Source organism: Loxodonta africana, chromosome 8, assembly GCF_030014295.1.
Source record: "Loxodonta africana isolate mLoxAfr1 chromosome 8, mLoxAfr1.hap2, whole genome shotgun sequence".
Classification (NCBI taxonomy): Eukaryota; Metazoa; Chordata; class Mammalia; order Proboscidea; family Elephantidae; genus Loxodonta; species Loxodonta africana.
In genome coordinates, this window is record NC_087349.1 from 91324686 (window position 1) to 91338344 (window position 13659).

General features: G+C 44.0%; 1 protein-coding gene across 21 annotated transcripts in view; it reads right to left on the reverse strand.

The window, feature by feature from the left end:
* Positions 1-13659, reverse strand: part of NOD1 (nucleotide binding oligomerization domain containing 1) — a 92404-nt gene that overhangs the window by 15318 nt on the left and 63427 nt on the right. For 10 of the 21 annotated variants that reach the window (XR_010322743.1, XR_010322745.1, XR_010322744.1 and 7 more), the window contains 2 exons: positions 11875-11961; positions 199-9784 (listed from right to left, as the gene is read on the reverse strand). Coding sequence is in view for 1 of the 21 variants with exons in the window: in XM_023544314.2 (XP_023400082.2) it covers positions 11889-11961 (73 nt within the window). In the remaining 20 variants the exon portion in view is untranslated. Of the gene's footprint in view, positions 1-198; positions 9785-11625; positions 11962-13659 lie in introns of those variants that run through there. The other 11 variants (XR_010322738.1, XR_010322731.1, XR_010322730.1 and 8 more) reach the window with 11 other exon arrangements.

Sequence of the window (13659 nt, forward strand, 5' to 3'; positions counted from 1 at the left end):
TTGGACTGTTTATATGAGCAGGAAATAAACTTCTGTTGTGTTTAAACCATTATATATTTAGAGATCTATTAATTACAATAGTTAATTGTCTTTAACTTTTCTATACAGTTTCAATTATCCTTTGTTAGGTAACAAAACACCTCAAACTTAGTGGCTGAAAACCACATGATTCTATGGGTCAGAAATTTGGAGTCTTACCCATGCAGCTAGTCAGCCGGTGGGTGAGCTGGGGGCTGGTTGGTCTAGCGTTGCCTCATCACATATCTGGTGATTGGTGCTAGCTGCTGAGTAGGCGCTGTGTCTCCAGCAGACTTGCCTGGAATTATTTACATGGTGGTGTGGAGGGGTTCCCAGCAGCAAGAGAGAACAAGCCCGAGTAATGGAGAAGTACTTTTCAAGCTTCTGCTGGCATCTGTTTGCCAGTGTTAACATTATCCAATGCAAATCACATGGGTAGAGAGAAATGTGAGTTATCGGGAAACATTAACAATCTGCAATACATATTACTGTACTAAAGCGCAAATTAGGCAAATCCTTCACATACATACTTAGTTGCATATTTGTTAGTAGAGCCCAGTTATGCAGCAGTTTCATAACCCCTGAATCAAGTTCTAATATTAGTGTTGGTTATAATAAAAATCATATTGATTTTATTTTTTAATTACTTTTCAGACCTATATATGAGAATGGAATATTTACTAGTACATCCTAAATAAATATACTGGGAAAATAGTAAATGGAGAGTAAATTTGTAACACCCAGCAAAACCTCTTTAAAATACACTTACCCCAGAATCTGAAAAGTACTAGATCCTAGATGATATAGAAGTATTGTTAATCTCACTACCGTGATAATTGCGGTTTTGTAGGAGATTGTCTATGTTCTTAGAAGATGCCTGCTAAAATATTGAGAGGTAAAATTTCACAATGTGTGTAACTTACTTTCAAATGCTATACTAAAATAAAAAAATACGTCTAAAAATGTATGTGTGTGTATATGTGTGTGTGTGTGTACATACACAAACACATATAGTGAGAAAGAAATATGGTAAAATATTTATACTGGTTAATACCACTTGGAGGATATGAATGTTCACTGTTTTTCAGGTTACTCTAGGTTTGAAATTTTTCATAATAGAATTTTGGGGGAAGGATGGAAATACATTTTATCTCCTGTATTTCTCTTTATTCCTTTGTCCCTCGCTTTGTCCCCCAAGCTGTTCCCCAGTCTCCCATGCAGGGTCTCTTGTCTCTCCTCATCTATGGATTAGCTTTGTTGTTGTGTACTTAATTAATAGCAGCAGCATAGCATAAGTGGTTAAACACAAACTTAGAGGCAAGACTGCCTGTGTTTTAATCCCAGTTCTGCCACTCGCTTTTTCTGAGACCTTGGACAAGTTCCTTTAACCTCTTGGTAGTTCAGTTTTCTCAACTTCATAGGGTTATTATAAGAAATGAAAGAAAAAAAAAATGAGTATATAGGAATGATTAGAAGGCATCTTGGTATATTCTGAGCCCTGTGTAGTAGAGTTTGCTGTCATTATTATCATCTCTTGATTTCCCCAGCTTCTTTCATTCTATTCAATGATGGTGGACCTTGGAGCCTTCCTCCTGGGGAGAGGAAATTGTGGGGAGATTGCAATGCTTGTTACTTAATACCTTTATTTGTTTTTCTCTTCAAACATGGAAGGAATTGAAATAGCCAAAAATACTCCTAAAAAACTTTCCAAATTTAGAAGAAATATGTTCTGCCCTATTTTTGCTTTTCTGTGTCCTGAAGAGATTATTATTTAACAGTGAAGTCTTACATTATGCCTGGGATTTGATGGTGGTTTCAGTGTCCTACTACTAACCTTACACACCTGTCTAGTTTGCAGCTCTCTCATGCTTCTTTCTGACTGTTACACAGTGGAGGAGCAGCCCTTCTGCCTACGTGAGGTCCATTCCCTCACCTGTGTTGTGCTTCGCATCCCAACTTACCTTCTCAGGAGCCTCACATCCTCTCCTATACTCACCTCTCCCTTGGGTCTTATCTTTCCCATCAACATTTAGCTCCCTCTCATCTTAAGTCAAACAAAGTAACCCTCTCTAGACTCCACATACCCCTTGAACTACTGTCCTATTTTGTCTTCTTCACATCAAAGTTTTTGAAAGATAACCTCGTCTCTCAATTACTGCTGAACACACTCCAGCCTGGCTTCCTTGTTGTCATTTTAAAACAGCTCTTTTAAGGGACCAGTAACCTCCATGTCACTAAATCCATGGGAATTCTTCAGGACTGACCTTTCAAAAACATTCAAGAGACCGTTTCATTCTCCACTGACCCACACAACACCATACTCTCCTGTTTTTTCTTCAGCCTTTCTTAGTTTTCTTTGAGGGCTCATCCTCCTTCGCCTTGTCTTTAAATGACACAGTTCTTTAAGACTTAGTCTGTGGCCGTTTTCTCACTCTATGCTCTCTCCCTAGGTTGGCTCATCCATGATCACAACTTCAATACCATCTGTATGCTGTTGAATCCCAAATTTATATCACCACCCCAGGTTTGTCCTTTAAGCTCCAGTTTAATTGGGCGTACACTAAATTGCTTTCACAACCTGCTAACAAGCCCAGCGTACAGTTTAAGAAACACTGGCCAATCCTGGAGTGGGTCCCTGTCTTCTACTTCCCAGTCTCACTCATAATATAGTCCTCCTTTTGTTCTGTGCTCCAGTTATAGTGGCCAGGCTCCCTGCAGCCATGGGGACTTTGGTCATGCCGTTTCATCTGTCTGGACCCCTCCTCTTTCTCCCATTCAGATCACATCCATCAAGGCTGCAAGGGAGATAAGTGTTCCTTAGGATAGGCCCACAAAGCCCCTGTACCTCTCCTCAAGGCCCTCATCATGGTTGTAATTTGACATTTATCCACCTGGTTATTGGTTAAATATCCATCTTCCCCACTAGACTGTAAGTGCTGTGAGGTCCACTTTTGAGAGAGGCAATCTGCCATGGGCCCTAGGCATTCCCATGCATTCCCACTACTATGCCAAGAGTGCAAGGGCTGACCACTTGTAAAAATAGCATGGGGCAGTATCTGACCTTCTCTAACTTCACAAGGGGGAAGGAGAACCGAAATCAACAGCCCAAGGCTGATTCCTATGAGGTGGAGGTCAGACATGCGTTCTCTCTCCACCATCTTTACCAGTTCTGACACCAACCAACCGTCCCTCCCACAACACTCTCTACTTCTTTGCTGGGTTCAATTATTCATTGCAGTGGCCACACAGAACTCACAGACCACTCTCACGATTATGGGGTTTACTAGGGAAGTAACAGTTACAAGGCAGACTCAGGAACACTCAGGGTACAGTTCTTTCATCAGGACAGCCTCTTCCCAACTGTGCTGTCAGGCACACCTCTCCCTGGCCCTCAGTCTCTGCTCAAAGGCACTCAGCTTTGTCTGTCTGTGGGCCAGGAAACTCACCTGATGCCGAATATCTCCTTCCTCGGTGGTGGTAGACTCCTCCTCTCTGCTCTGGAATTGGCTCCCTTTTAAGGCGAAACTGACCAATCCCCTTGGTAGGCCACAATTACCATATCACACAATCACCTGGGTGGGAGTTACAAGACCACACACAAAAGTAATTAATCACACAGCACTAGTCTTTACCCAGGCCATTCCTCAGGGCTGTGTTTGAAGTACACAACCTTGAGGCATGAGGTAATTTCTCCATCTAGGACAAAGAGCAGGCTCTCTTACTACTTGTTATAAAATAGTTCCCGAAAGCTCCCGAAAGCTCAGCGTTCTTCAGCTGTGATGCCTAACCACATGGATGTGTGTGTAACATCCTTCTGGGCCCCATCACAACTGTCTCTGTGGAACTTAGGGACATGGAGAGCTGGTGCGAACATGCTGGTGCGCATGCCATTTGCTGTTCTCTGAATTATAATTTCCTTTGTCTCTGACCCAGGAGTCTCCTGTGTTGTGTCAATGTCCATGAAACAGTAACAATCTAACTTATTAACTTGTAAGTAGGGTAAAATCAAATCCCAAACATCGTTGTATTCCTAGCAGTCAGCATAGTGCCTGGCACAAGTAGGTATTTAATATTTATTTGTAAAATGAATGAATGGATGGATAGATGTACTTGCTGATCTCTACTTAAGACACTGCAGGGAACAAACCCTTTCAGGAGTGCCAACCACGTTCTGGAATTGTTCTGGGATTGTGGGGGATACAACTGAGGGGACACAAAGATTAATTTGGGCTGAAGCTTCTTTGCTTATATGTGTCTAGTTAGAGCTTTTTGATCTGAAGACTGCTCGTCTGACATAATACCTATCTGGCAGGGGTGATGCTATTAGACAGTTGTGTTTCATTCTGAATTACTTCAGTCCGTGTAATGTCCTGATATTTAGCTCAATTCGGCAGTGAGGAATGGGGAGGGCTGATGTGGGAGGTACACAGCCTGGGATGGGCAGAGGCCTGGGTTCTGTTTCAAAAGGGGAATTCTGGACATTCCTAGGTCTCCTTGAGTGGGTGTGAGGGTGGTGGAAACAGGAAGTGAGAAGGGGAAGTGGAACAACAGCAGAGGCAAACTGGGCCTCAAGTTCTGTCAGAGGCCTGGTGGCAGTAGGTGGAGTCACGTCACCACAATTCATCAACAGAGCTGCTGGGCCAGAGTGCCTCAGACACAAACTGCCTGTGTTACGAAGGACTATTTCCCTTGCACAAAACAGCATGTGTCTGATCACATATAAGCAAAGTTTTTGCACGTAGATTAAAACTGTTTTCAGGACAGAAGAGTGAAAAGAAAGAAACCTAAGTTGAGAATGTTAAGCTTATAACTCTTAAGATTTATTGAACTGGGAGCTGAATAATGTGTAGAAAGTCACGCAGCCTCCAGGGTAATGGAGGGGCTCTTGGAGACGGCAAGGGTGATGATACTTATCTAGGATATGACCAGCTCACACATTCTCAACAGGCGTGATATCACCCCCAAGGGGTGAAAATTGGTTCCTGGGGGCAAAAAAACTTAGATATTACAATGTTTGTGGCCCTACAAAGGGCCACAGTACATATAGAAACAGAAACACAGTATACCTGTGGTATTAAAATTTCATTGGGAGGAGGAGACATGAGAAAAATGTTTAAAAAGTCTCCTTAGAGGACAATCGTGAAAACATGGAGAAACACTAGAACAGAGGATTCAAGTGAATGGGGTGCAATTGACCACCGGTGGATCCAAGTGCACTGTCTTCAGCAGAAAGAAAAAATCCTTCACACCACCTAGTGAAAATCCAATTGAAAATCCAAAAGCAGCAATGGGCAGCCAGGCTGTCGCCCACAGCTACTCAGTAGGTGATACGCTGCTGGCTCACCACTGGCTCCGTAAAACTTCAGCATGCCCAGGGTGCTGGGCTGAGGGCCCCAGCTACACTAGGCCGTGTTCTGGAATCTGCAATACTGGGTATGATGGAGGGTAGAAATCAGGATTTCAGGTGTTAATCCACCCTTCCAACCCTCCCTTTTTTTTTTTTTTTTGTTGTTCTCATGTTTCTCTTTCTTATTATTCCCATTCTATCCCTACCTCCCCCCTCCCTTCTCGCCTTCTCTCCTGCTGTCTCTCAAGACACCGTCATTCATTTCTCTTACAGCCAGGGGAATCACTAGCAATGTTAATGAGTGAATGAAAAGAATGCTAGAAACAGAGAACCACATGCTGACTTCAAAAAAAGAAACCACCTTCAGCCATGTTGTTTTAGTATGGAAAGCTGAATAATATACTCCAGCATCTGTGAAATCAAATCAAAATGCAAATAAGCTTTTGGATTTCCCCATCCATGCTTCCGGATATGACAGGGTCACCTGGACACGCAGTCCCTTAACAAAATTAAAAAAGACAATTTCAGGTATAAAAAAAACCCAGTGCCGTCGAGTCGATTCCGACTTATAGCGACCCTATAGGACAGAGTAGAGCTGCCCCATAGGTATATAGGGAATGGTTAGTTCTTATCCTGCAGGTATTCAGCCTCGGAAACAGCTTGTAGTATCTGGGCTGCTTAAAAGTCTAGACTTTGCTATCACTTTAAAAATGATGTTTTGGAGAGGCTCTTGAAGGTAGGAAGACTGGCACAGCACGGCCTCCGCTTTTCTCCTGCCTTATCCGTGATGCTCACTAAGGCAGGGCTGGAAGAAAGAGGTCTGGTTAGGTAATAGACAGTTGCTTATGGAACCCTGCTACATGCCAGGTACTGTTCTAAGTGCTTTGCATATATTAGCTCATTTATTCCTCATAACAAAACAGCCTGCGAGGAAGCATTCTCATCGACCCCATTTTACTGATGGGAAATTCTGGCACAGGAGGCAAAGTCACTTGTCCAAGATCACACAGCTACTGGTAGTGCTGGGATCTGAATCCACATCATCAGTGCCCAGGGATCTTGCTGTAATACTGCTCATATTAGAGTGTACTTGCAGGCTAACTTTCTATACTTCTCTGTGTCTTTGAACTCACAGATGAATTGGTTTAAGATAAAATTGTTCTTAACACAATGTAATATGATTTGAGTCTTATTGGAATAGAACAATGTGTCAGTCACCAGGCCCCCTTGCACAGTTCAATCACTCAGTCCACTTATGTAATGGATTAACTACTGGACACGTGCTGCCCTCTTGTGATGAAAATCACTCAAACAGGACCTTCTATCGCTCTCTGGAATGCACCTACCTCTGATCCAGTGCCATGATTGGCGGATGTAGGATGTTTGGCCACTGACAAAACCCTGGGCTCTCTAGAGTCAGACTCTGATGTTGCCAGCCATCTTTCAGGGTATTCTTGGCCACCTGACTTGAGGCTTATAAACGTGACTCCAGAGTTCTGTAACTTTTAGTACAGAGAGATCAGGCTTCTCAAAGAAATTCCAGGAACACTAAAGAGATCCTTGGGACAAGAAGAGTTCATTGTATTTAACTTGCCTTGGTGATGAGAACCTTTTTTTTTTTTTCGGTGATGAGAACCAGGTTTAACTGGCGTGGTGCAAAGAAGGTCAATTGCAGAGTCAACTAGAGGTCACAAATACTGTCAGAGCAGTGGGAAAATAAAACCAGCCAAAGGTCTATGTTCTAGTTCTTGCTTTATCAGTAGTAAAGCCTGTGACCTTCCGCCTCTAGTTTCCTCACTGGTCAGTTGAGGGGATTGAGCTGAGTTCTAAGGTCCTTTCCACATGCCATCATTCTACATTTGCCAAGATCCTTTTCCTGAAGGATTTTGCTCTTTTTTCCCATTTTTATACACATCCTGTTTGTGACAGATTGAATTGTGTCCCCCCAAAATATGTGTCAACTTGGCTAGATCGTGATTCCTAGTATTGTGTGATTGTCCGCCATTTTGTCATCTGATGTGATTTTCATGTGTGTTGTAAATCCTACCTCTTAAGATGTTAATGGAGTGGGATTAGCAGCAGTTATGTTAATGAGGCAGGACTCAATCTACAAGATTAGGTCCTGTCTTCAGCCAATCTCTTTTGAGATATAAAAGAGAGAAGCCATCAGAGAGACCTGGGGACCTCATACCACCAAGAAAGCAGCACCAGGAGCATAGTATGTCCTTTGGACCTGGGGTCCCTGTGCTGAGAAGCCTTCCCCTGGAGCTGCCACCCTGAATTCAGACTTCTAGCCTTCCGAACTGTGAGAAAATAAATTTCTCTTTGTTAAAGCCATCCATTTGTGGCATTTCCATTATAGCAGCACTGAATCCCTAAAACACTGATTGTAATAAGATACATATTCATATTCACTAGTCCTCAGTTTCCTCATTCTTGAAATAATTCCTACTTCATAGGTGATTGTGAGGAAGTGGTTTCCATACGATCAGATAGGCTGGATTTGTTTAGGCAAAGCATGAACACATGTTGTTGGTTGCCGTCCTATCGATTCTGACTCATAGTGACCACGTGACAGAGAACTGCCCTGTAAGGTCTCCTAGGCTGTAATCTTTACGAGAGCAGATCACCAGGTCTTTCTCCCGCAAAGTTGCTAGATGGGTTCAAACCCCCAGCCTTTCAGTTAGCATTGGAGTGTTTATCTGTTGTGCCACCAGGGCTCCTACACGCACACATACATAAATTTTTTTAATCAAGGGAAACTGATTTTGAAAATACTGACACCTGCACACAAGTGTTAGTGGCACTTTGCCACTTTAAAACAGATCCCAACGTATGAATTTATAAATTCCTTCCCGCAGCTGGGAGAGAACAATGTACATGTGAAGTCAGTAGCGTCTCCTTTCAATAGAATAAAACTCTGTCCCGGTCCTCATCCTAGACAGTGTCGGGCACTGACCACACACACACATGTGTAAAGATTAGGCCCTGGCTAGTAACTATAGCTTAGGGAACTTCCAGCTGGGTCAAATATGTGGCTGGAAGTTCTTGAAATAAAGCTCAAACATTTCAACATCAAGCTTCCCGCAATATCCTAGCTTTGTCAGTGAAAAACCTGGCCCGTTAATTTTCATCGTTACCAAAGAGGCACTTCCATTTAAGTGCCAGCTGGCTGCATACTGGGGAATGAACCCATTTCTTCATTGCACAGTAAAGAACAGCGCCAAGGCCAGCACCACCACACAAAGCCAGGCCCAAAAGCCTCTGCCAGCTGTCCGGTTCCCCTCAGCTCCTGAACCAGGAAAGAGCATTTGGCTCATCGATATTTTGGCCCACTTTCAGGTATGGCACAAGTCTGTTTCCAGTAACAAATTGTTCACCTCCAGAAAAAAACCTTACTATGGAGCTGAAAGGCAAAACCATGATCATCATCACAGGTCCGTGGAGAATTTTAATAAAAGTGGAATTGGCTCTTGAGGAACCCAAAGCTCATGTCACCAAGCAGATTCTTGCTGCGAAATTTTACTCCCTTTACCATCTATTTTAACCAGTAAAGTTAAGGAGTGTAACAGTTTAAGGGTGAAGCATGGACTTTTGGCAGAGTTGCAGGGCCCAGGGGCCATCACAGCATGGTTCTCTCTGCCTTAAAATGGAACTAACTGAACCCAAGACCAGAGTAAGACTTTTAGATGCACTAAACCCTAAAAGGGTTTTGGGCCCCCAATTATCTGAATTTAAAAAACAATAGTAAATTATAAAGTAAGTGCAAGGATGTTAAACAAGATCTGATTTTCCCTATGACTACTTGTTGCCTTTTGGCAAATAACAAATATCAAAATAGCTCAAAAATTTTTTCCTTGATTTTTTTCTCATTAACTGTTTTGAACTCTGCCATGTGTTGGAAGATTGGACCCTGCCACTGCATCAGCGTTACCTGACTCTTCCGTGCGTCCAGAACATGGAACACGTGTCTCTACTGGCACTTACCTTCCTGGTTAATGACTTAGTTCTCTGTCTCTCCCTCTAGCTGAATTCCTGGGGAAGGTCTGAAACTTACCAACATCCAGCACAGTACCTAGCGTGCAGGGCTTAATCAGTACAGGGAGGCGGGATCGTAGAGAGGAAGGTAAAGTGCTTTCTTAAGCCACAGGTTCAGGCAGAGCCAGGCCTGCCATTAGCTAGCTGTGAAGAGTTCAGTGCAGCAACACGTAAAGCACTCGTCCCATGGCCAGCTCTGAGAGTTTGAGTCAAATATGTCCAGAGTCTTAGGGCTGGCAAGTAGTGAGGCCTCGATTCGAACCTGGATCTGACTCCAAACTCTCCACTGCTTCTGGAGCATTCCCTCCCCGAAGTCCTCTGCTTGTTCTTTCTTCTGCTGACTCCAGACATTGTCTTCACAACACACACAGCCCAGCAACTCTATAAAATAGTACTGTTTTACCGGTTAGGATTAGAAATGTGCCCAGCACCTGGCACATGGTAAGTAATTGATAAATCCTAGAGGCTCGGTCTCTTAACCCTCCTGAGTCCACAAATATTAAGGTAAAACAGGCAGCAGACCCTGGTTTGGGGGAGGCTGGAGGGTGTCAGGAACCACCAAGGCAGTGCCTTTACAGAAACGGCCACTCTGTGACTGTCTGACTGTAGGATTTCCCCATAACTTCCAGAGCTAATTTCCTGACAGGGGCTGCTGTACAAAGCCAGGCTTGAACCCTGAGAACTCAAAGGTACTGTTGGAGGGCCCCCTTACCCTTATACCCTTTCCCTCTCATGAGCTGCCCCTATAAGCTCAGTTCCTCTTGCCACAGTTACAGACCCACCTGGGTTCTCAACTCAGCAGTTAACAGCCAAGGGAGGTGGTGGACTTGGAACTTGGCCTTCCAGGGCCTGCCATGGTACAGTGGTGAGGGCTGTGAAATGTGGCCCACTTGGCATATCCTAGCCGCAGCCTCCCTCTTCTGACCAGGGCTTCAAACCAGTTCATCCTGGTTTGACCCCCTGCTGATAATTTGTTTCTATCCCAGATACGTTGAATCAGAACCTATATTTGAACAAGATCCCCAGGTGATTCAAAATGTGGATTCTGATTCAGTATATCTGGGGTGGGAAGACAAATTCTCAGCAGGGGGGTCACACTGGAATGAACTGGTTCAAAGCGCTGCCCCTGACTCACAAATCATTTTCTCTGAGAAGTTACCTGTGTGTTCTCAGGGCCAGATGGAGAGGCCTTGGATGCTACCTTGGGCTTTTTTGTTCCAAGGTAGGTGGAGAGGTCTGAAAAAGGTCAAATTGATGACACCCATGACCTTCCTTCACAGCACATCACCAGGCCCCCACTTAGCACAGGGAGTGCCTCTGAAGGGAGTTGGGCATGGAGCTCAGGGATTACAGCGAGATTACCAAACTGAGTCCCTTTTAGAAATCTCAGACTAAGACAATTAGAATAGTGAGCATTTTCAGTGTTTTATTAACAAATGAATTGGCAAAATGACGACTTATCTGGTAATTCTTCCCCCTGTTGAGCGTCCACCACATGCCCTCCATGGTTTCGGGTGTCTGACTGACATGCTCTGCCAGCTGGGTTCTCAGCCAGCTCAGCTCCAACTCAGTTACCCTCCCAGCTACTCAAGGGCAAGGGAGAAAGAAGCTTCCATCAGGGGTATGAGGGCCACAAATGCCTTGTTCCTGTTGGAGGATGGGAATCGATTTTTTTCTCTTTCTGTGGCAGGGCCCCTTGGCCGATAGTACTTTGGCCTTTCAGAGGAAATCAGCCTAGCCATGTACAACTCAGCACTATGAAGGCATTGTCCTTTCTCAAAGACCAACTAAGAGGGCAGCCTATGACTGTTGTAAGTAGACACTGAGACTCCAGTACCAAAACAAAGGTCGATGATGGGCCTTTTTCTTTGCACCAGATCCCCACAAGACCTTGGATGAGTCAAATCCCTACACTGTACATACCTCAGTATCTATAGCTGTGCATTGGGAATAATACTAACACATGACATTGACACATGAGGGAGCACTGAGGAGGAGGGAAATACTTCAGGTAAAACACTGCTTGTTTGTTGAGCATCTTTTTTCCTAGAAGCTTGGCACCAACTCTGCACCAAGCCCTCAACCCTTCAATGAAGACATCAGTATTCAGCTCACTCCCAGGGGTCCTTTGTATGAACCTCCCCTGTGGTATATATGGCCTCCTCTGTTCTCCTCAAACTCTTTTTCCTTTAATTTCAGATAAAAATAGTTGTGGATATGCATTAAAGTCTCTTCATAGTATATTTATATTATCTAAAGCAGCTCACAAGTACACTGTTTTCTGGCAAAAGTGTTAACAGTTACTTAGCAAGTTTGCCAATCAGGCATTTGCAGGGGAGGAAGATTTGCAGCATCAAGGCAGTAGACGTCTGACAGTCCCATTTCAGCAGACCCCTTTAAGGCATCCAAAACGAGCTGACTGCGGAATGAAGCTTCTGCTAAAGAGACTCCCAGGGTAAAGGCCCACGTACAGGAAAACATCCTCTCACAAACAGATAATGCGTTTCTCATCTTCAAAGACTTTGGCCTCTTCTGGCTTTATCAAGTTTCCATTTAGGCTGTTGAAAAGAAGAAAAACAAAGAACACAAGTAAAATGTTAGGGGCTGTTGTAGAGTTCTCCCCAATATGTGTTCCTAATGCACTCATGCCTCACTGACTCTGAAATTCAAAGACCTCTCTTCTGTGAAGCCAATTCATTACCTGCTTGACGTCTTCACGTGGATGTCTCACAGCACCTCAAAGTGATCACATCTCCCCAGGGTCCCTAGCTCTGTGATCCTCCTTCAAGATTCCCAGCCCAGTGACTGGTCACTGTCTAGTGCTGCTAGAACAGAAATACCACAAGTGGATGGCTTTAACAAACAGAAATTTATTCTCTCACAGTCTGGAAGGCTAGAAGTCCAAATTTAGGGTGCCAGCTCTAGAGGAGGGCTTTTTCTTTCTGTTCATTCTGGGCGAAAGTCCTTGTCATCAATCTTTCCCTGGTCTAGGTGCTTCTCAGTACAGGGGCCCTGGGTCCAAAGGACGCGCTGCACTCCCTGTGCTTCTTTCTTTGTAGTAATGAGGTCCCTCTCCTCTCTGCTTGCTTCTCTCTTTTATATCTCAAAAGAGACTGACTTAAGATACAACCTAATCGTAGATTCAGTCCTGCCTCATTAACACGAGTGCCTCTAATCCTGCCTTATTAACGTCATAAACCCAAACCCATTGCTGTTGAGTGGATTCCGACTCATGGTGACCCTAGGTCAGGATTTACAACACATCGGATAATTACATAAGATGATTAAATGAAAGACAACCACACAATACTGAGAATCATGGCCTAGGCAAATTAACACACATGTTGGGGGGACACAATTCAATCCACAACAGTCACTGTTCATCCAGCTGTGCAATTTAGTGACCTGGGGTCAACCTTGGTACTTCCTCCTTATCCTTATATTCAGTTTATCGCACAGTTCTATTTTTTCCCTAAACTTCCTTAGGGTTTCTCCTTGGAACCTCTCCATTTCTTCAGCACCAGCAACCTGGTCTGAGCACCCATCCTCTCTTCTCTGGATCACTGCAATATCTAACTGCTTGGTCCCTTCATATGCACTCTGGCCTCCTCAAACCCCTGCTCCTAGATGAGCCAGAGTGGTCCTTTACAATGCAAATCTTAAAACCCTTCAATGACTTTCCACTGCTTTTAGGATTAAAAAAAAAAAAAACTAAACCCACTGCCATCGAGTCAATTCTGACTGACAACGACCCTATAGGACAGAGTAGAACTGCCCATAGAGTTTCCAAGGAGCACCGGGCAGATGTGAACTGCCAACCTCTTGGTTAGCAGCTGTAGCACTTAACCACTACGCCACCAGGGTTTCCTGCTTTTAGGATAAAGACTAAATACTTACTATGACCCACAGGTCTTTTTTGGTCTATCTCTGCCTACCTCCTTGGCCTCCTGTTGCCCCTCTCTTCCACACTGTCTGGACCCCATGGCACATCTGCCTTCTTGTAGTTCTTCAAGGACAACATGCTATCTCTGCCTCAGAGCCTTTGCATATGCTGTTCCCCCTACCTGGAACACTCTTCCTCCTGCCTCAGTCGACTAACTCCTACTCATCCTTCATGGCTTAGTTTAAATACCACCTCCTTAGGGAGACCTTCCCTAAAGCTTCATCCTGTATTATGTTCTCCTCCTAGCCTTCCCCTTTATAGCACTAATCACAATTAAGTAATTATGTGAACTTTTTTTTTTTTTTTTTTTTTT